We start from the raw sequence: 23,406 nt of genomic DNA, 5'->3' as shown, positions 1-23,406 counted from the left end.
AAGGTTGCAGGATATCCCCAAATCTCACAGCCAAAGAAAAACATACAGATCCAGCTGTGAGGTTTTCTATCATTAATATAACGCCCCTACTGTTGCTACCTAGTGTAGGCTAGTCATGGTTTTGGTATGCTCGAGGTGAAGTGAGAGGGGTCACGGATAACTGTAGCTGGGATCGATACTAATACAAATGGACGGCTGCGTAGCTGTAAAATCGGAGTGTCCCTGAAGGCGTCAGTTCTCGGGATGTTTTGTACCCTCCCTGCCCCTGCTGCCGCTGCCTGCTGCCCAGGCTGGCTGCCGGGGCTCGGGATGACGCCACCTCTCGCTCCGCCCCGGCGCAAACTCGCTCTTTGCGTGCATTTCATTCCTCTTCTCATTCCGAGCATTCTTCGCATCTCTGTCAGTGCGCGAAGCGATTCACCTACACCTTTCCTGGCTGGCCCAGAAACACCAGAATAACTTGACATAGTATTAAAAATACCCCGTAACATCCCCTTACCAAAAGAAAGGGACATTTTTATATGAGATATCAATAACGAGGTAAGTTTCAATGGTAGTTGCAGGTATCCAAACTGGGTTGTAGACTTCTTGTTCGTGGGGGTTTAGTTGACGTCTTTGAAAAATACCGGACAATTTATGAAAAATGTTGGCTGTATGTAGGTGTTTACTCTTTATCCCACGGCGTGAAGTAGCGTTAGGTCGTCTGTTTCCATCGCAGAGATAGATGGCCGATTCTGGTCGCTGTTGCAACAGGGTGCTCACTTTGAACACTCACTGTTGCAGCCTATGGCTTTGACATAGCAGCGAAAATCTTTGACATTTTTCACATTTTTTTGAAAAGAAGCCCGATCATACGCCCCTACGAGAGCCTCAGATGCTCGTTCGTGCCCGTGTTAGATCCTCAGAAAGTCCCAAAGGGATCCGGGATGAACTAAACAACGCACCGCACGAATAACAGTTTTTTGGACAAGATGACGGTTGAAAACGTTGCTGTTTTCCTCTCCGTAGTTGGCTCAGCCGGGAGTTGTTGGAGATTTCACCGGAGCATTTTCGGACCACCTCGAAGAAAACACAGCGGGGAGACTTGTTGCTTCAACACGTTTGACGGGGCTTTTTTCATCGCCATCGAAGTTTTGTGTAAGTAAATGTTTTTTATGTGTAACTTCTCTCACGACTCTGCGTGCTGCTCTCTCCGTGTTACTGTAAGGAAAGGTTAGCCAAAACTCCTTTATTGTTTCACGGTGTGTCCTCCTCCTCCGAGTAACTCAACGTCCCGAAACTAGCAATGTGTCAAAAAACGAGGCGTTTGTGTCGGTTTGTGTGTTACTTTGAGGGGATTTAAGTGACATTAAAAGGGCATTACGTGGCGCTTTTAAAGCTAAATCTTTAGTTAACGTTCAGTGGGAAAGTTAGCTTAAAGGTGCACTATGTTGTGTTGTGGAAAGAAATTTTAATCAGAAGAGAAAGATCTTCATGGACTTATTATTCATGCCTAAATAAACAAACTCATTGTTTTCATGACTGAATAAACAGAATAAACAAACTGGCCTTAAAGGACAAATTCATACTGTTGTAGTTTGTTTATATGTGGCGGACCCTGCCACCTCTCTAGCTTCAAACAGTGCTCTGGGGACCTTATTTTCCTCTGAGGACAGCTTGTTTATTCAGCTCTGAGTTTGTATTATTACCTCATTAATTGTGTAGATATTACAGTTCTGTGTTTGAATTTGTTCTCCAAAACTCCACAGTGCCCCTTTAAGATGTGATGTTTGTGAGGCTTTTATTTGGGGTTTCCTTCATTGTTTTCCTTTTCCTTCCTCCACTTTGGGAAATGCCTGCTCAGCTAAAATTCAACTCCCCACCTCCCTCAACTGCAGGCCAGCTGTGTCACAACGTTTTACTCCTTGCAATGATTTCATCCCCATAACTTTTTGTGGACTCTGGGAAAATTACACAGGCTATTATGCAAAAGGAGGGATCGGAATAAAGCCAGAAGCTTTCATTAGCAACAGTAAAGTTGGCTTTGGTCAGTCTCCACTTTTTCCCTCTTGACACTTTATTGAATATTTGCTGCTTTAAATTGTCAGATCTGGTTTCATTGAACAAGTAGCCCAGTCAGGTCATCAGGTCACAGTTTACACAGCTCAGGTATGCTCCTTGATTCAGTCAAGGAGTCTTTATTCTTAAATACATATCTATATTTTGATGTACCCTCGTTTGTTCTCTTTGGAGCTCTTCAGTCATGCTTTTTCAATCAGCTGTCTACTCACACTAATCTTAACATCTCATGGCTTCAATTGTGTTTCATACTCACATTCAGGGAAATAATCAACCACAATACATTTTGCGAAAGCTGCCGTTTTGTATTATTATAACAGGCTTAGCAGAAGAAGTGACACGACACGAGCAATGGGGTTCAAAAAGACCTGCACAAGCTTTAAAGGAGGTTGAACAAAATCCACTTTCCATCCCTAAGACAAGTTTTTGGCTGCAGCACCTACAGCCTCCCCCTCTTTTTGTTTTTAATGTGAAAGCAGCTGGTTAAATCAAGTTCTCTGTCTTGCTTTCATAATGTGAAAGGTGCTTTTCCTTACAGTTAACTCCTGGTAAACATTTTATGTAACTTGGTAGAAAATAAAGAGATTAAAAAAAGGGACACAACATTTTTCATTTAATTAACGTTGAAAGGGCTGTTATCATTTCCTGGAAACAGTTTGAATGCAGTGAGGCGTTACCCCCAGACAAGTCACAGTGTAAATCTGCTTGCTTGGAAGAAAAAAAAATTAGGGGTAGAAATAGATGCTTTGTTTTCAGCTTATGCAACCAGTGGACCTGTTGGACGCAAGCCTGCATAACATTTGTGCAAGAATAGGATGTTGTCTTTGTTTGAGCAAATGAGACTTTACCTCTGAAAAGGAGTTTCCAAACTCCCTCTGCTTTTTGACGGAGCTTAATGCAGCACATTTAACATCACCTGTAGTTTGTTAACAAGACTAAAAGACAGACACGATTACAGCCTGGGTCTTTCTATATATTCTGATTTAGTTAATATTTCTTAGACGATTTGGAATTCGTCATGAGAGTCATGATGTTTAAAATTATGCCATCGTATTAAAATTGAAGCAGGCGCTGATAAATATCCGAATGAGACACGGTTGTGCTGTTGTGGATATATACTTTGATGTCTTGTTTCCTTCAGGTTTTGTTCCTTTACGCTGCCTTGTTGAGGTCTGAGAGCAGGACTACAGAGAGTGTAGTCTGTCTGTTGTGAAGTGTGGACAGAATAATGTGCTTTTGTGAAGCACAGAGTGGACTGTGTTACTTCTCAGAGAAAAGGGCGAGACTCCTCTTTTCTTTGGTTGTCCATGCTGGATATTGTTCAAGGGTTTCTGACTTTCGGAAAAGCCATATTTTGGCCAAACATTTGTCAGATACCTTTGATGATTTTATGCCGTACGACATGACAAATATCAATCACACAATTCCTGCTTTTGCTTTTACAAAGCAAAGATTTAATTTCTCCTGTCAGTGATGCTCTCTTGTGAGCCTGACATCATGTTTATACACACATCAGTCTCCCTGCCAGATACATCTTCATGTATTTAAAAGCTCTTGCTGTGTTTGTGCACTGACATCAAATTTCATGCAGTCTTTGTATACTATAATGTCAGAATATCACCATATTTACCAGCGACTTTTGAGGATATACTTCACCAGATGCGCCATTCATTATAGCGTAAGCATGAGGCCTGAAACCCTGGACTAATGAAGAGACACTAATAATCTGAATGATGCCAAGATCTCAGAATGAAGTAGGAATTCACACTGTCCCTCTAACCATAATGACATTTTAATTCCACTAGTATTAATTTATGATGGATTATTTTTTTAGGTCCAACTGGGGTTCGAATACAAGCAGAGCAATTCATAAATTTGGGTTAAGGTAGAGGCTAGATTAAAATAAACATTTTATACGGATGTCTTAATATTGGACTTTCCACAAATTCTAGGTAAATTTAAGATCAGTTAATTTGACATTTGACGCAAGAATGCAAATATAACTTTTAGTTAGAGTAATTTGTGTTTTGTAGTTTACATATACATGGATGAAGAGTCATGTTATGCAGGTTCAAAGTACACCCAATCGATTTTTGGGGCTGATAATGATACTAGGAAGTAATCTATTTCGATATATCAGCCATTATACACACATTTTTTGCAATGATCTGTCAAATGTGGTTATAAAAGACTTGAAAGTGTGAAAGATTTGTAATGGACGCAGGATATTTTACTTCTATTGTCAAAAAGGACATCAGTGCACTGAAATAGTAAATTTCACTGGGAATTTTTAATAACTATACATTATCCCAAGCATCTTTTTCTGCATTATAATCTCCCAAAAAGTTTTATCTTGGCACATATATGCCAATACCATTATACCTGTGATAGACCAACTAATATATCTGTCGGAATGAATAAATGCCTGTTTGTGGGTTGCACCCACTTGTTGTCAGGTCTTTGTCAGGCATTTTTTTTTATAGTTCTGATTATATTAATTTATTTTCTGCTGTTAAAAGCTTTGGTAGTTCTCAGTTTTTACATGATTTTTTAACATGAATTCATGCATAAACAGTATGAACAGTAAATTGATGTTCAAATTAAGGCTTTACTTGACTGAAAATACAGATGTCTGCACAACAAGGCATGTTTTCTATTTGTAGTCAGGTCCTTTGAAATTCCTCATGGGAATGTGAACACATTACATGTCCCACATTATAATTGAAATGATAATACACAATATTATTTTTGTTATGAAAATCCTGGGCTAGAAAAAGATCTGCGATCTGTAATTGAATCTGGACACAGAGTCATTAATTGTGTAATTAGATGTGATGTGTGGCAGGGGTAGAATCACATCAAAACATCAGTATGCTCCTCGGTCAAAGCACGCTTTAAAGAAGAGGACACTCCTGCAGGCTTCCAGACTGTGTGTGCCCTGAGGTAAACCCTGGTCTAGAAAGGGAATTTTAGAGTATGCGCTGCTGCTCAGCAGTTTGAGCAGGGCCCACTGAGGCCAGTGGAGAGTGCCACCAAAAAGGAAAAGCTGGCTCAAAGCCACTGACGTCATCTAAGTAAATCTGCTTCAGTGCTGCAGCCATAAAATGACTGCCAGCTACCGAATGCACTTTGGCCCTGTCAACCACCTTAGTAAGTGCAACACAGTTTTTTTTTCTCTCCTCGTGAATACTTATGGAAGACAGGCTGTGTTTAAGTCTAATGCTGTTTTGCTGAAGGAGTAGCAGACTTAGCAACAAGTCGTGTTTGAGCCTTTCCAGTTTTCATAAAATGAGCTTCTCCGACCCTCTTTGAAGTCATACGACTTTAATATTACGGCCTCATAATTTTTACCATATGGCAGTCTCAATCATGTGTGCTGGAAAAAGGCATTAGAACAGCATAATGCCATAACCACTCATTACTGACGTGTAGTACCCCAGAAGTTATTTAGAAGCAGGGACATGTACTTTTTCTTCCCATTCTTATTTGAATAAAAAGACAAATAAATGAGCTGCCATGTGATCGCACACAGATGAAAAGCAATATGCACTCCATGAATCATTAGATGAGTCAGTTTCTGAAACCACTATAAACATTTTGAGTTCTTAACCACAATGAGAGCAGGAAATCTCGGCTTCAACAACTTCCTTTCTCAGTGCTGGCCATAGTAGCGGTAGTGGTGTTCAGCTTCCCCACTAGTGAAAGGAAACCCATGGAACAAAGGCACACAGTCACTTCATTTACAGAAACTGTGTGTAATTTGTGGCTTGTATTCAAACGTGGGTTATTCAGTCTCTCTGGCACCGTATTCCCCAGTCGTTGCTTGTAATAAATTCCCACAAGACCTTTCATCAATGGTCGCTGTATTGTTATCATGGCTGACACAGATCAGGCCAGCTCTCTCTGCCCCGAAGGTGCCCTGGATTCATTGGAGGCGCAGATAGACTGGAGGGTAAGCTCCCAACATTAATATGCAGGCTATGCCCGGTAAATTAGTTTGGAATCCGACCCGAAACACAGCAACGGAGGGCGGTATTGTCCAAACTGTGTTATTTCCCCCCCAGTTTAATAGAGCCAAATAGACATTTCCAACAAGAAGTCTTGTTGGTTTATAATTACATCATCAACATGGATAAGCTGTGCTGTCCAAAAGACAATACGTCTGGAATTATCCCTTTTATTTTTGAGAGCATTTATAGTTTTTTTTTTTGTAAATCAAATTAAAGGATAAAAGATAAGTTGCTGATATCTTATATTTTTGTTATAGTCAACAAAATACATCAAACCAAAAGTCCATGTCTGACATGATTTCCGTGTCATGTAGCCCCAAGGGCATTTGTTCTTGATAAAGATTAAACAATTGAAGTCACAAATATATATTTTCTTTTAAAGAAGGGCAAAATACTTCTCTAAAACTGCTCGGCACTGTAGTTTTTTTGCAAGTGTTGCTCAAACATGAATTAGTAGAGCATTTGTTGGTGACTATTTTTAGCCGTGGATTAATGCACCTTTAGCTCTCTTGTGAATATTTACGGCAGGAGGATAGTGCAGGCAACTCAGAATTGTGCACAGGTTTGAAAAGAAAACATGAAGCAGCAGTAAAATATTTCACCCAGTGGAACGTCATGGCTCTTTGATGTGTTTTTAATAGTTTTTTAAAGGGGCTCTGTGGAACTGTGTTGTGCATGAAGCAGGTTGTTTATAAACTATCGTTAGCTGCTGTTGCTCTCTGTTAGTGGGGCCATATGTCTAATTTTTCATGTCAAATTACAATCCGCTCACGTTTGGCCATGAAAAAAAGATTTTGATTGAGATACAAATTGTTACATATAGCCCTTTTAACTACACTGGAGCTCTATGGCCCAGAGGCTGAAGACATATCAGCCTTTAGCCACTCAGGCAATCAATTCAATACTTATTTTAGTCTTTAAATGGGATAGCAGTAAGAAAAAAAAACATAGATATGCGGCAGACTACTTCTATACAAAAAAACTGTGACTGGTGTCTTCTTGAATATACAAACATACATAGACAGATAGGCTATTCAAGAACACATGGACTAAATTCAGTGTTCAGTGTTGGCTACACTTAAGACGCATAGTACAGTGTCGAACTTCAAAACTACCTGCTTAGTGTCTCACAAAAAATATCAGCCTTGGATCCCCATTTCTCATTACCCACAAAATGCCCCAAAAATTCCAATTAAAGTGCATTTGTGTTACTCTTGCAGGATCCTTGTATCGCCCCATGTGTTCGTCCTGCTGCTACGTGGAGAGCCTTCGTCTTCATACCGACATTGAACCAGATGAAAGAAGAATTTCGAAAAAATCTCTTTCTTTCTTTTTTACCATGTTAAACGAGAGTTTTATTGATCAAGCTCTGGTTTGGCTTATGTTGATATGATCATGCCAATACCATAGTGTAGTTAGAGCGGCTTTAGTACAAATAAGACACAGGTTTGACTTAATCCTCTTGTCAGTACCAAAAAACTGACATAAAAAATGTCCAAGTATTTTGACCGTACATGGCCACGGGGTGAAAAGTCAAAGAACAAAAGATGTGTTATACTGTTTGTAGACATTTTTAATTTCCTTAGAATTTGGTGTTCACTTTCTTCACTAATCAATAACCTATCCCGATCTTCTAAAGACTTTCATGGTTGGATTAAGTGTAAATAGTCCCTCTTAGGAAGATTTATTATTAAAAACATGTCCAGTTCAACAGAAAAATGGGAATAACTGCTTAGCCTCCGAGAGCAAAGCACTATTTAGGTATAGCATCAAATGAGCAATAAATGCCTTTACCTGCTGAGTATCATATGTACATCACTAATGATGATATCTCAAAAATATTTCAATACAATACAAATTGTACGGCCCCTCTTAGTAGGCTGTTTTACTTGTGACATGAATCCAGTGTGATATGCAGTAGTTGCCAAAAGAAAATAGAAAGGAGCAGAAAAGATGAATGCAGAGGAGCGAGAAAGAAAGAAGTATATAAGGGGATAAATGATGGCAAGAGAGGAAGAAGAAGAAAATAAATGAAAGTCAGTTTGAATTGACAGAGCCAAATGCAAATGGTGGCCTTCATGCTCATCACTGTGATTTGTTTTTTCATGCCCATCCGCACGCGTCCTGAATGAGCCAGCGGCCAGCCCTCGGCCTGCTCTGCTCTCATAACTGTCAGGAGATCCTTTATCTGACGGACCTTTATTTACAGCTTTAATTTCCTGAGCTTTATGTGTTCCGCTCACACTCCTCACCGCTGTGACATGGCTGCATGCTGTCTGGAATGCACTGCAAATTTTTGATAGGCAAATGTCTTCTGAGCTTTCATTACATTTCATGTTTGAATGGGAAATTGTATTTTTTTTTTTTTTATATTTTGGTATTACTGGCAGGACAGAGAAAGGAAAAATGTTGGTCCCTTAGCTTCACAGTCAATTTTCCCTCTGTTGTTGAGAGAGGGAGACCTTTCAGCTATGCCTCTTTTCTGGGCTGCCAACATATCTGATGTTGTCCAGGTCATGTTGTTGCTACCTGTTCTCAGTCTGAGGCAGGTAGAGAGGGCTGCTTTGACAGAACCTGTAAATCAATCCTATTCTCTGGCAAACAAAGATTGATCCCTCAGTGGCCTGATGGTTGCCGGGCGGTGGGATCCAGGCCTCAGATTTGAGTGGGATGATATCAGACAGATTCACGGCACCTAAGCCTGCCGGTTCAAAGAGGCATGAAATAAACACGAGGCCATTGCCAATAACAGAGGCAGCATAAGTAAGCTTTCTGGGCTCTCCAGTGGACCTGCGGAAATTGGTATTGAAAACCTTGTTTATTCATTCATCTGTACTCCAGATCTGTAGATTTATTCATGAAACCTAAAGGAAAATCCAATACAGGATCGATAGTTTTGCTCTGAAATTCTTCCATGGTTTGATCTGTTTGGAAATGTTTTTCAGCATGATTGTGGTAATTAAAAATTCTCTGCTATTCACCCCAGTTTTCTTCTCCTACATGTAATTACAATAAGTCAAGAGTGTGCTCCAAAAATGTTTTTTTTTATTTAAAGGCAGGTTATTCAATGTCACTACTACTCACTTAATTTAGATTTTTATTAAAACAGGGGCTGCATGCCTTAGCTTTACTTTAAGTGGTTAAGATCTCAGAATGGATAAAATTCTTACAGTATTTCCATAGATTTTTTTGTTAATTGTATTTTGCATGTCCTTTTAACTGCATCTCAAGGTCCCCAAAGACCTGCTATCAAAGACTCATTCCATACACATGCCTCTCACAAGGTAATTATTTTGTTTTAATGACGAAAACTAAATGGAATTTCAGTAATGTCTGTCATTGTAAATGTTCGTAGTAGGTTACGTGCTGCTCAAATTGGAATACTTTTGACATCGCTGTAATAATTATGCAAAGGCCAGGATACGTCTTTACAACACGCTGAAAATGTTGAGTTTTGAAATCACATGATAATTATAGTTTTACACACTGTGGCCCTAACTACTGTGGGCCATTATGGGGTGCACAAAAGTCATTCACAGAATCATTATTGCACCCTCTGAGATAACGGCACAAAAGAACTCCACATGGAAAATTACATTTGAGACCTCTCATCTGCTATTTCATTACCTTGCTCTGTCTGATGGGTGAAATGGGTTCTCTTAATTTAAGGAGCTGGATTCCAGCTTGGTGAGTGGTTTATGTAATCTCACAGTAAGTGTAATTTCCCATAATGCCGTGTCACAGCTACTGCTCTGCTTAGCTACCGCATTCACTCATTGCATTGCAGGCCGTCTCCACACAAATAAGACCATTTCTATGGTGTACACCCTGCAAAGACAGAAGTATTCAATTATCTGTAAGTCACAAGTGTTTCTGTGGGTGACATTCATGCCTTCTTTTGACGGACGTAATTAGTCCACAGATTCTAGGGCACTAAGAGACCGCCCTCGTTCAAAACTCTGCCAGGTTATTCACATGTTGCACACGGTGAAAGCATCCAATTGATGTCACTGGATGCAAAGAATCCTTTCTGGGGACTTTAATCCTGTATTATTTCATCTGCGTTTGAATGAAGACAATACAACAAACCCCATCTCCATTTGATTTGAGAAGATATAGATAAATTATTAATTTAATAGATCAATATATAGGTTGATTATAGGTTTACTGATACTGAAATGAAAAAGAAAATCATGTGCACTCACTCTTTACTGCACACACATGAATAACTGTACCCTACATCCTTTTCCTTCTTCAATACAATCGCTCATTTCCTCTTCGCTACTCCACCACATCCCACATTATACTGGTAATAATCTGGTATTGTATAAACATGGAGGAAGAAGAGTTGGGGTGGGATACAAATTCCACTGATTATCTAAACAATAAAACATCTTCGACCTACAAATATGAACAAAACATAGTAGTAAGTCATCAATTCTTGATGACTTACTACTATGTAATGTTTGAATGAATAGCTTTAATCATCATTCAAAGTTATCATGTTAACTTGATTAACATGTCATGTTACCAAATATTTGATAACAATTAATGCTCAAATCTTTCAATTAATTATTTATGAATGGAAAATTGTTGCATTGGTCTCTACCCATGTAGAGGGATGGAATTTGAAAGTCAGTTTATTCAGTGTTGTCAGGTTAGATGTGCTATTTGTTTTGGTTGATTTGTTTTTCCTCAGATAATCAGCACCTGAAGACAGATTTCATCACATATTAGAGAAAAGACCTCTTGAGAAATATTGTATACGGGGTAATTTTTGGGGTAGAGGTGTATTACTGAGTGATCTGAGCCATGTTTGGTGATCTAGAGACTTCAAAATTATTTACTTTCTTTTCTTCCCTCTCTAGATGCTCTGCAATACATTTGCATAAAAGGGTGGTAATAGTCTTGTTGCGGTAGTCGTTGTCAGTGTTACACGGTCACCGATTACATCACTTGCCCACCACCCCACTGTCGTTTTGCTGTTTTAAAACCATAACTTCGTTGGACGACGGATGCTACAATTACTGCAGGTGTATACTCCAGGCAGCAGCGGGACAAACAGTAGAGATGTGGTTCAGAGTAGCAGGAGTCAGGTTTCACTTGTAACGTGACGGGAGTAAGGAGAGGTGACTGACAAGATGATGGCTGAGGATTTGTTGTCAAATCGTTAAAGCAATGGCAATATTTCTGATTTGGGGAAAAGGAGTTGTTTACCTCACTAAGAAGTTACAGGTGTGCAACCTGTTGCCTGCAGCTCTTCATCTAACAGCTTCTTCTTGTTCCATTACCCCTAAAGACTGAATAAAACTACCACTGACATATTTAAATGTGACCCGCTGTCAACAAATGCCGAAAATGACAGATATTTTGTTCTGTAGACACATTTTGATTAACGATAGTAGTGCTAAATTCATTGAACACATTGCATTTCCTGTGACTAGATTACTTAAAAATAAATGGCAACTTGTGTTTCACCAATTAAATGCTTTTAATGTGAAGCTGCAGCTGTAGGAAATGTATGCATTGACTGTACATTAATACTGTGCTCTACAGATTGTGAGCGCCTTTTCTTGTAAAAAGCCGGTGTACTAGGTACGACTGGTGTTGTGATGAAAATTTTGTCTCCGTGGCAACCCTAGGTACAAATAATCAATAAGCCAATACATCAGGTTCTGTTCTTGCGTGAGCAAAAATAAAAGCGTGTCCATATTTTAAGGGGCACATTAGTCAGCAATAGCTACTTGATATTGATGTTGTCCTTACATGAGTGACAGATAGGATAGTAAGTGGCATTGAGGTTTAATAATTCATTGCATGTTACTGTAACAGTATTAACTTCCTGGCATGGCATTGTAGGAAAGCACCTAAATAGGTGGGAAACATCAGTATGTAAGTATCAATCTGGTGTGATGGAAACAAAGTCACTAAAGACTGATCAGCATGTTGCTTTATGAACTACATCATAATGTAGCAAAACAGAGAATCAGTGAAGTGGTTCAGACGGACGTACAAAAAGTGTTTGTCAATTTATGGATCAAAGAAGACAGCTTTAGTAGACTACACATTAAAAAACGTAATTGGAACATATTGGAAGCAACTTCAAAGAAAAGTATCTATACATAGGCATGGCATTTTATAGAAACATATATTTTCTTCTGAACCTCTTCTTGCAGTAAAAATCTAAGCTGGAAGTGATTACGAGCAGCACAGTTCATCATTTGGTCGGGATGAGAGGAGCACATCTAGAAAGAGTCCCAGCCTTTTAGTGGTTGAAATGGGAATTTTTTTCCCCTCCCTCATCAGTTTGTGAGTTCGTTCTGCAGTGTCAGCAGTCGGCACACAAAAACGGAATTCAGTAAAAGCTCTCTCTGCTCTCTGGGAGTTTTTTTCCCCAACAGCTTGCTCCCATCCCCCCTTTTCCCCTCATGAACTGACATGCTGGAAGAAACATATGCTACTATTCCCACTTCCTGACAGCTTGTGCTGCTTGAATAGGGTCTTGCTCAGGGAGGAAACAGTTGTCTAAAAAGAGGGAAGAGATTAAGAAACCTGAGAACATCAGAGAAAAGTATTTTTCATTGTGAATTAAGGGTAAAGACAGTAACAGTCTGATAGTTGACATAAACTCTGAGATTTCTGTATATTGGAAGTTCAGTCTTTTGATGTGTTTGGATTGCTTGTAAGTAAAACAGAGGACGGTGTAGATTATGCATTTTTACACCAAAATTAGTGTCTTTATGCAGGTTTTTTAAACTCAGGTAAAAGTAGGTCAATATACTCTTTTCTCATTGCCAATGGATGAGTCCACCTTTCTGCTGTTTTTCTGGCATGTCACTTTTGATGTTATGAACGCATCAGAAAACAGGAAACAGTAGAAAGCAGCATGAAGGCCAGTGACAATGTCAGTAGGGCTCGACCAATATATTTTTTTTCAGGAGCAATACAATTATTAGTAATCAAGGAGACCGTTAACCGTTATTTGGAACCGATGTACTGTGAAGTACAAAAGAAAATCTTGGTGTCAAAATTGAGAATAACCAGTGATGGAATGTAACTGAAGTACAGTGATATTATAATTACGTAAAACTTTTGCTGTACTTATACTTTACTTGAGTAGCTAAACTTTCTGCTACATTATACTTCCACTCGACTCCATTTTTGAGGCAACTATTGTACTTTTTACTTCACTACATGTAGTTGGTAATTTAAGTTGCAGATTCAGATTACTAATTTATTTTATTGGCAATTGGACAAAAAAAAGACTGATTCCGATAATTGAAAACAATTTTTTCTTGCCATTTTTGGGCTTTATCCATCTGTTAAACCTCTGCCATGTGAATCTTGCAAGTATAAGCATGATAAAGGATATACGGCTCTCACACTGCACATCTCAACACAAAATAATTCTTGTAAGTCAACCATTTTAATAAACTCTAAACCCTAACCGTCAAAGTTGAAGTGCTGGGTCGATCACTGTGGCTGCTAATGCCACTATGTGCAGGATGCTTTCCATTCATTAAGGCCACAAAGTGTATACTGACCACAACACTGCTAAATATCATTGTAACACACCCATGCTTCGCTGGTGCCCAATGAATGCCACGATTGGTCACATCTGTACATTCATGAAGCTGTAGTCTGTAACAGTCCTTTCCCATTATATGCGCTGCTGTTTTATGTTACTGGACATGAAACCCATTCAGCTCCCAATGACGTCACGGGATAATGACCCAGTCCTTAGTTTATTAGCTGCAGATTCACCCAGGAGCTTGTTGGTCTTGTCAATAGTTGCTGGTGAGATGAGAGAGAATCTCCAGCTGTGTGACCAGCTTGGTAGCAGAGGAGGCTGGTTCTTGGTTTGTGCCATCGTTTGTAAACATTAGTTTTCTTGTGATGCCCACAGGTCTGCAACCTTTTTTCTTCCTAAAAAAAGCTTCTCTGTGTGGCTTTAGTGTCTGCTCTCTCAAATGTCTGTGGTTGACTGGTGACTGACGGTGCTGAATAGGGGCACAGAAATGATTTTCAAAATACAAATCTTGAGTCAGAGTAGGCTATATACAATTTACCCAGTGGACCACCTTGTAATCATGAATTCTTTTAGCCTGTGAGTGTTTTGTGGACTCCCCTCATCTCTTAGTCATGGGTTTTATTTCCCACCATAGTCTGAAGCAGTACCACAAGTCCATGAAAATGTTAAATTGTTTAAATCCATAACATCCATTGTAAATCAAATCAACAACATTCTTGGCAATGTCCAAGCTTGTTTGGCTACTTCTGCCCCATATTGTGCTCTCACCTAAAACTGTGTATACTGTGTTGTTGTTTTGGAAGCAGATGTCTGCCGCTCTGTTGTGGAGAGTGACCGTTGTGTTTGTTTATTTGGGAATTCCAGGTCTCTCCCTAGTCTGCTCCAGGCTTCAGCTTGGAGAGCCCAACCGCCACAATTGATCCCAGCAGCTGGAGCGGCAGCGAGAGCCCTGCCGAGGACATGGAGAGGATGAGTGACTCTGCAGACAAGCCTGTAGACAATGATGCAGAGGGGGTGTGGAGCCCTGACATTGAACAGAGCTTCCAGGAGGCCCTCGCCATCTATCCTCCTTGTGGACGCAGGAAGATCATCCTCTCTGATGAGGGAAAGATGTATGGTGAGTACAGATGTTTGTATGTGCAAGTGCCATGTGCATGTGCATGTGCAGCCAAGAAATGGGCAAAAACTTGCCTTGAAACCTGTAATTTTTCTCTGAGGTGTTTGTATGAATTCACTGCTGGCTGTAGTTTCATATTTAAATGTTCCATATGGTAGAAATTAAGATTTCACTAATAAATAGATAGATAAATGTTTATAAAGCAGATTTAGGTGCTTTATAAATATTGATAAAGTATCAAAAAGGGATATCTTGGAGATTTCCAAATAAACCAAGTTCAGAAACTGTGCATCAGGACTTCCGTAAGGTTGTGATGTCACACCGTCACCTCCCTCAACCAACAAGGCTGTTGTTGCAAAAGAATTGGCAGAGCTGATGTAAAAAAAAAACAATGCTCAGGCCTGTGAGAGCTGACCAATCAGAACAGACTTGGCTTTTTCGGGGGGGGGGGGGGGGGGGGGCACACAGCGTTCATACAGAGAGTGAAGAGAGGTGCCACAGCAATGGACAGTATCAGAAAAATAATGTTTTCTGAAAAGTAAATAATGTAAACATTGTTTAGTGGAACCCCAAAACAAAAGTATGAACCTGAAAATTAGCAGAATATGGGACCTTTTAATTGACAGACATGAGATTGGTGTTGCAAAAAATTGAGTAAGCGTACAAAATGACAAACTATTCCTTTAAAAAGATTTTAAAAAATGTACAATACAAGGATCTGCCAAGTAATGTAATATTATAAGACTGTCCGCCTGAAATTTATCAGTGATGTGCTCTGTGATGCTGACCATACAGCCACGACGCTGGTTCACAGAAGTGCAAGTTTATAAGTAAAGCAGCATGAACTATTAGTCAGTAGCAGATGGTACTGCGGCTGCCACCAGCTGTGCCCCCTCTCCTCCCTCCATTTCCCCCCATTCCTGGCTGGGTGATGTCATGGAAAGAGGGAATGTTTTCTCTCTGTGGTGTTGGACTGTCTCGCAGCCTGTCAGTGTCAAGTGAAAGCAGAAAGCCCCTCAGAGCATTCGCTTGCAGCTGTCATGTGACCCCTCCGGCCAAACAAAATGTAAATTCTAGGAGTTGCAGTGAAACCCCTCAGCTGCCACTACAAAGATGTGGGCTCAGACAACAGGACTCTCCCCGCTGTCTCTTCCTCCAATTCCCTCGTCCCCATACAGAGCGAGGCTGCCAGAGAAGCTGTCCCTCTGCTGTGGATTAAAGCATGACAATTCAGGTTATCTGGAGTTATAAATGAGCAGTGCTAAAAGCGCTCAAGTTTTCTTTCTCGAGACCCTTAAAAGACTGTCACTTCAGATAGATTCAAAACCTCAATAACAAAAGCAAAGAAATCCTTTGTTTTTGCGGTCTTAAATCCACCTTAAAATCTGCTGAAGAGACAACTGCAGTGTTGAATAGAGTTTGGTCCTGCCAGATGTGCTCTGTGTCTGGTTACACATCGTCTCACCAGTAGTAGTATCCTTGTGCTGTCTTTCCCACCATTAGTGAGTCAGAACAGTTTGACACGTTAGTAAAATGAATTTCTTTCATGTTCGAGAGTCAGGAAATCTAGTGCACGGCTGCATGTGGCAAAAACTATGCTGACTGACTGTGTTCAGCGGCTGTCTGTGGAAAGAGCTGTAGAAAGACAGGGGATGTAAATTTTTTGTTTTTCTCTTTTAAGATTAAAGGTAGAATTATGGATGCAATCCCCTCGCCCAACATATCAGAGTTTGTTGGGACTCTGTAACACAAGACAGATTGGTATCAGTCTGATCTATGGCTGCTTTATCAGCCCTGCAACTGTTGCTGCATCCCTGTGCCAATCCCATCATGCCATGAACTGTGACAATCCCCCAAAGCTTGGAAAGCATTAAAGGTGCCTTGAGTCTCCCTGGGAGAAAGAAAAGGAGCCACGGTTTATTTTGAGTAGATTAAGTCATTTTATTATGTGAGTATTATGAGTATATATTATATGAGTAAAATATAAAATTAGATTAGAGTTATGGCGTATTACAGTGTATGTGTACACACAGTCACATAGTCATTTAAGTTCTAGCAATGGTGACATTGAGAGGCATCAGGACATTCAGTGCTGATGCTCATATTCACTCTGAAGTAGGGTTGACAGTCATCAGCTAAGCCCTCTACCATTGTGACATCCTGATTTGAAAGCAAAACAACAAAGGACTGTTTTCTCTAAGGTAGGAAAAAGAGGTTGTTGTTGGTGGTCAGACTACATTTCCTTGTCCATTTTGATTATTTTATCATTAAATCAATTAATTTAGGCGAACTCTCGATGTTTGGTTACATCGGTGGCGACGACGTTTCTTATCTGAGGGCTGCTGTATGTGTGTTTCTTTCAAATGTGCAGCTGCCGTTGGCTTTTTGTTAGCTTAGATTCCTCAGTATGGCTAGCCAGCTAACTTTGTTCTAAGATTCAGAGACTAAACACAAGTTACGGGCATGTGGTGCAGAGACAAAGACACTCTTAAACGCTGCACATGGATGAATGCCAGACGCAGACAGAATATCCTCAGCTGGGTGAGCACTGTAGGTTGTTGGAAAGGTAAGCGACTACAGTGGTGAGCTGGTCACTCCTGCCTTACGGCAACTCTGAAGGGTCAAACTATCTCGTATATAGAAACAGAAAGTAACCCCCTCCCCCCCCAAAAAAAGGATTTCATCCTCCATTGCTATGTTCCACTGTGGATACATCATCATATGCCAGTTCGGTAGACATCACCCAGCCCTACTCTGAAGACAATAAGGCTGTAGCTGCAGGGAGTGGTCAGTTTGATTTCCTCAGTGTTGAAAGACTTTTGAGGAACGTTTGGAATGTGACTTTGTGTCCTTTCCCCCTGTTATTTTCCACATTTTCTATCATATTTACAGTTTTTATGAGCAAATCCTGAAAAATGCTCATTGGTGTGGCTTTTGACTGAGGTAGTTAATATGCAGCATTATGCAGATCAACAGAGTCATAATATTGTAATAGTAACAATGAGCGTTCACTATCTGTTTGCAAAATAGATTTACTTTATTTATAATGTAGGAAATATATGTTTGTATTTAAATGTTCAGTGTCACAGACTTCAGTATTTGGCTTTATACTGTATGAGCCACATGTCTGACCCATACAAATCTCACACATATCCTGTTTACTATGGAGAGCAGGAGTCTAGGTTGTATTGAGATTTAAGAAATTAGGGCTGCACAATATGGAAAAAAAAATCAAAATGATTTGCGATATGATTCACGATTCGTGGGAATGTTAATTTTTGCATCACAGAATCCACAATTTTCATGTTCACTGAAAAAAATATTAAAATCATGATGATGTTACATTTGTTGGGGTCTGTACCAAAAGAATGTTTTCTCACATCAAGAGGACAAGATTTATAGGCCAGGGCATCTCTACAGTACTACAGTACTTCTTTAACATTGTTTTGTCGCACATTTGAGCTCTATAAAATGATCGTAGCTTCTGCAATTTGGATTTTTATTAGATTAACATTTTTGTTAATTGTGTAGCCCTAAAAGAAATGGAAAAAAAGCGACGTATGAAGACAGCTTCATTATTTAGAGAACTTAACTGGAAGTATATTTAATGAAACCAAACCCTGGCTGCATGCCCGCTATTAAAAAAAAAGATGCCGTCTTAAACTGAATGTGTATTCATGGTATTTTGAGGAGTGCTCCTTGCTAACTCTTTGGAATGCCATCAGAGACGATAAGTAACCATTGAAGTGGTCCTCCATGCTGCTACAAGGGATTGATTTGTCTAAAACAACCAGTGATTTGTCTTTTAAGAGGGGAAGGGTTCATCTAACCGTGGTGAGGCTGATATGAGGCTGTAATCCAGGTCCGTAGGGTTTCTAACAGCCGCAGACAGATGCCACACAAAACCTCTCGTGGCATCTGAGATGAAAGTTGGCTACAAGGAGACAGGTATTTTGTAGTTGAGAGACCCTGGGGATGGCATAGTGTTCCATACACAGAGCTCATCACAGGAGGAGCCGCCCTGAGTGCCCTTAAGCCCTTTGTTATCCTGGGGTAGAGTGCAGTTAATTAGCAACAGTCTCTATAGCAACTGTGTTGCGCTACAATACAATTTCTAATTTCTGCTTCTTAGCTTATTGTGGTGTTTACCTGAAGTGTTGTGGATATGCTGAGACCTGCGTTGGCTGGCACTGTGCCCATTCTCTGAGGCAATGGAAGACACCACATCTGCATAGGCTTCATCACCTGGCACTTTCCATGGCCCCAGAGTTTACTTGAGAGAATATTTTAAAAAGTAAAGGGAAATAGGGGGCACTGGCCCCTAGCCAAAGGCCTAAGACTCTGCACTTGCATAATTCACCTGCTGTGCAAGGCTGCATTCATTTATCCCAGAAATAGAGTTGATAAATGAAACAACACGCCTCACTCAAATTGTATGTTTATTCATTGTGTTATATATTTGCACTTGCCCCGCAAGCTAAATGACATTGGCGAATTTTTCTCAGTTACGGTTCAAAAAAGGGAAGAACTGATTTTTATTCAATTTACTCACAAATAGATTTGTAAATACGTACTCTTCTCGTAGGCTTTACCACACCCATGTTGTGTTTTTCTTGTTTTTGCTGGTGAAGGCGAGGCCACCAGTGTATGACATAGTCACCTTTCAAGAAATTTGAAAGTACCTTTTATAGCTGTGTCATTATGTTTATGAGATGCATCTGGTTCTGATAAACAGTAGCAGAGATCATGGCATTAATTACAGTTATTTATCCTAAAGATAGGAATCACTGTCACCAAATATCCCCTCATGTTGTGATATTCACCCTGTAGGTGGACACTATGCCTCTGTCCGCACATGTCTTTTGATGTAAAGCTTTTCCTATTACCACTCTGCTGTTTGCTCTGCCATCTCGTCAGTGATCCAGCCCAGACCCCTCCTGTGGGAACTAAGTGGCACTTGGTTTGCAGAGATGCCAAGGATGAGTTAGATATAATGAGCAGACCTGGCTTGCCCCCGATGGCCCAGCACTGTGCTCCTCCGAGGCTCGTCTCATCGGGCCGAGCATGCTCTGAGACAGAGCGAGCAGACCTGATCCTCCCTGCTGGGCGGATAATGAGGAATTCTGGGATCAGCTCAGGCTCCCCGAGTCACCTACATTCACTCAGAATGGAGTGTGAGGAACTTCATTGCAGGAGAGGCATCGCACACCTCCAGAATAATCCCTCATTTGTTCCCCTGCCATTGTCAGTGTTAGACTACCGTGTTTTCACACACATGGTAGTGAAAAAAGTCCAATTATTTTATGTCTTCCTCAAAAGGAGAAACTGTCGAAAGTGTAAATAGTATTGATGCAGGTATGATGAGGGAGGGAAGAAGTCATTTTGTATTAGGATTCAAGATTTTAGGGTTGTGACAAACTGGTTATTTATTCATCGCGGGTCACTATGGAGATGACTTATTTTAACCTAACAGAGCAACAAGGAACAAACATGTGCCTACGGTTGATGTGAATGGGTTTTGCGGCTCTTCTCTGGAACAGGGTGAAACACATGATATACACTACACAACAGGTGTTTCTATTGTGGTGATTTTGATTAATGTTATTGATGTTAATACAGAATCTATATCATCAACTATCTGGTTAATGTGAGCGAGAGATATAGACTAAACAGAAACTGAAACTTGATTTTATTTTTTCTGAGATTATCTAATGTGAATGTAATGTATATAATTCTGCGCTCTGTGAGTGACAATATAGAAACTACTTCCAGGGATTAACCAGTGACATCGATTTATCATTTGAAAGCATGTTCACTAGAGAGCATCATACATGAAGTATAAAAGGCCTATTAGTTTGTTTTCCTGTCTCTCCAGGCGTGTGAAACACTCTTTAATTTAGACTGATGCATTATTCAAGACTCAAGGGCACACACAACAGCTGTGTGATTCAAATAGTATATGTTTTTATGTGGTCTTTCCATGTGTCTCTCAACAAACCTTTATCTCACGGTCCTTCGCACCAGTTGTTTTGCACTGAAAATGAGTTGCACACATGCAAGTCAAATACTAGGCGAAAATTGGCGAGGATATTCAACATTTCTGCAATTCTCCTTCTCCTTATTTCTTTTATCCTGATGCCAGGAAAATAAATTAATTGAAAAATTTGGAATTTTTGCTCTAAAGTAGCTGCCTCTCTATAGTCCACAATGTGTGGTAATGAACAGTGAAGGTGACTGTGCCACAGACGGAGAAAAAGGCAACCCTGCTTTCTGCACCACAACCTGCTGCTGGATGGGATAACTGATTGAGGACAGGGACTCTGAGAGATGGACTCAAATATTAATACAAAGTTTTACTAGTTTTTATTTACTTTATTCATTTTATAAAACTTTGGGGGGCTATTTTGAGGATTAATGTATTTCAATTTAAGTTACTCTATAAGTAATGCTGCTGGTTGCTCCCTGCAAGTCTTTTTTTTTTTTTCAAGATGATGAAAAATTGTCTTTCATGTCATATAATTAAATATATGCTTAAAATAAGATCCTTTACTTCACTAAAAGTAGCAATACCACAGTGTAAAAACAAAAGTATTAGCATTAATTTTATACGGGATTATAATTATTGATGCATTCATGTGATGAAGCTCGTGAAGGTGGAGCTCATTGTAATTATATATTAATTAATACTAACTACTTTATGTACTGCTGGGTAGCTTAATCTATAATAATACATTATAAGCGGAGTAAAAAGTACAGTATTTGCCTCAAAAATGTATCACTCACGTCTTCTCGATACTAATAATCTGTATTGGTGTCGGATATTGAAAAAAAAAAAAGAAAAAACAAAGAGATAATAAATAATGTGGGATCTCTTGATTTCACCATACTTGTTCCTTCATATCTTTAGCTTGTGTGTTTCTGTGTCTCTGAGAACGTGCAATTAATGCGACTCAGCCCCCAAAATGGATCTACATTAAGAGCTCCCCTGTTGCTGAGCAGCAGAATTGATTTTGAAGTGCATATTATTTCATGGCAGTCTGTTCAGAGGGCAGATTTCAGCTCTAACTCGTGCCCATGTTGCAGTGACCAAGCATGACATGTTGTGAGTCGTGTGTGAGATTCCAGTCTCACGCCTCACAGGGCTGCTCACCGTCAACAGTGTTGATAGAGGGGCTCAAGGTGTAAGCAGCACAGATGCTAACCTGACTGTGATGAGATGGACGTAGGGAGAGGATTCGATCGTACAACAGAGTTGACTTTCAGAGGCAGGGATTGTGGGAAATTGGTGTACGGTCTCGGCCTGAAAATGCTGCTGAATGCAAATGTGTCGCACAAATTAACATTTTTGATTTAGTTTCAATATTTTAAGAATTTGGTCCTAGTATTTTTTATACTGCATGCATTTCCAAAACTGCATTGGAAAGAATCTGGACAAAATGATCATTGTGTGTGTGTTTTCTGTCAGCCTGTGTGGAAGTGTTTGCACTGAATGGTTGGATAGCAGGCTGTGGCTCTCTGCCTGTCTGAATCAGGAGTACACGGGGTGTGTCCCTGCTCTGAGGTCTGTGTGAGGCCCTCCGAGGCGGGCTTCTGGTTTCAGGTTGCATGCTCCCAATTGGCTGCTTTTGTTGGACTAAAATACAGTGAGACTCTGGGCTTCTTAAAGATGCAGTGTCACCGCCGTGCTCTCTTCTAGAAATCATCTGTTTGATGCTGATTACATCATATTCCATTGATGAAACACTTTTATTCTGATGAGATCATCTCATACTGATGGGACCATTTTGTGTAATCAACATATGAATGGAATCTGAATGCCAGTGTTATTCTCTCATCCAGAGCGCAGGGACGACACTCCACTGCTAACAGAGACAGTCATCTCTTCCTTTGCTTTTTGTGCAATAGAGAAAGGTCTCTCAACACTGAACAGCATCCCTGGAAACAAAGGAGGACTGTAGCCACAGCCATGAAATTATCATACTAAATGCTGTGTTATGGTCTGATCCTAATATCATATACGACCAATCCTATAATTATCTCTGTGCTAGTAAGTGCATGTTTATTATGTCGTGACTATGAGGAGTATTCCCATTAGCTGTTCGGGACCTCGCCTCTTTCCAAACTTGGATTCAATTACAATTTGCAGTCAAGACTCCCTCAGCTCACGATTACAAAAGAACGTGACATACAAGAACCCATCATAACCACAAAGTTTGACTTTTCATTTATACATATTGGTTGCAGCCAACACGTCTTCCTTTGTGCTCAGATGCTGAATTGATCCTGAGAGATTGAAAATATTGATTTGACTCAGTGTCTTACTTTGTTGTGGGGTGGGGGGGGTGGGGTGGCAGTGCACCTTCCTGACTGTTAGCGTCGTGTTCACACATTGGACTCGCCACACAGCCAATTCCTCGGGAGACTCATAATTACAGCTGTCCTTTCAGATTAGTCCAGCAGCTTGTCCAACTGTGGCTTCACTCCCTGGTCATTTATTTCATCCCTTCCCCTCTCCTGAGAGGCACACCTCAACACAATGACCAGGCCAGCCTCTACCATAATGTATGTGATGATAAACACAGTGGCTCCTAATTGATAGAGTGATTCAGACAAGGGCTGCCTGTGCAAATTGGTCCCCTGTGAGTATATCGCACAGAGTTGGGACTAGCGGGTTTCAGCTCTGGTCTCGT

General features: G+C 40.2%; 1 protein-coding gene across 5 annotated transcripts in view; it reads left to right on the top strand.

Moving 5' to 3' along the window:
* Positions 1-292: 292 nt before the first annotated feature.
* The window catches only part of tead1b (TEA domain family member 1b), a 52,416-nt gene continuing 29,302 nt past the window's right edge, over positions 293-23,406 (top strand). For all 5 annotated transcript variants that reach the window (XM_084348781.1, XM_084348779.1, XM_084348778.1 and 2 more), the window contains exons 1-3: positions 293-540; positions 1,009-1,137; positions 14,464-14,716. In XM_084348781.1, the coding sequence (XP_084204907.1) occupies positions 14,560-14,716 (157 nt within the window). In that variant the 5' untranslated portion in view covers positions 293-540; positions 1,009-1,137; positions 14,464-14,559. The remainder of the gene's footprint in view (positions 541-1,008; positions 1,138-14,463; positions 14,717-23,406) is intronic.

This window comes from Pagrus pagrus, assembly GCF_965226575.1.
Source record: "Pagrus pagrus genome assembly, chromosome: 1".
In the NCBI taxonomy this organism is placed as follows: Eukaryota; Metazoa; Chordata; class Actinopteri; order Spariformes; family Sparidae; genus Pagrus; species Pagrus pagrus.
The sequence above is the reverse complement of the archived record's forward strand: the minus strand, read 5'-3'. Positions and strand labels throughout refer to the sequence as shown.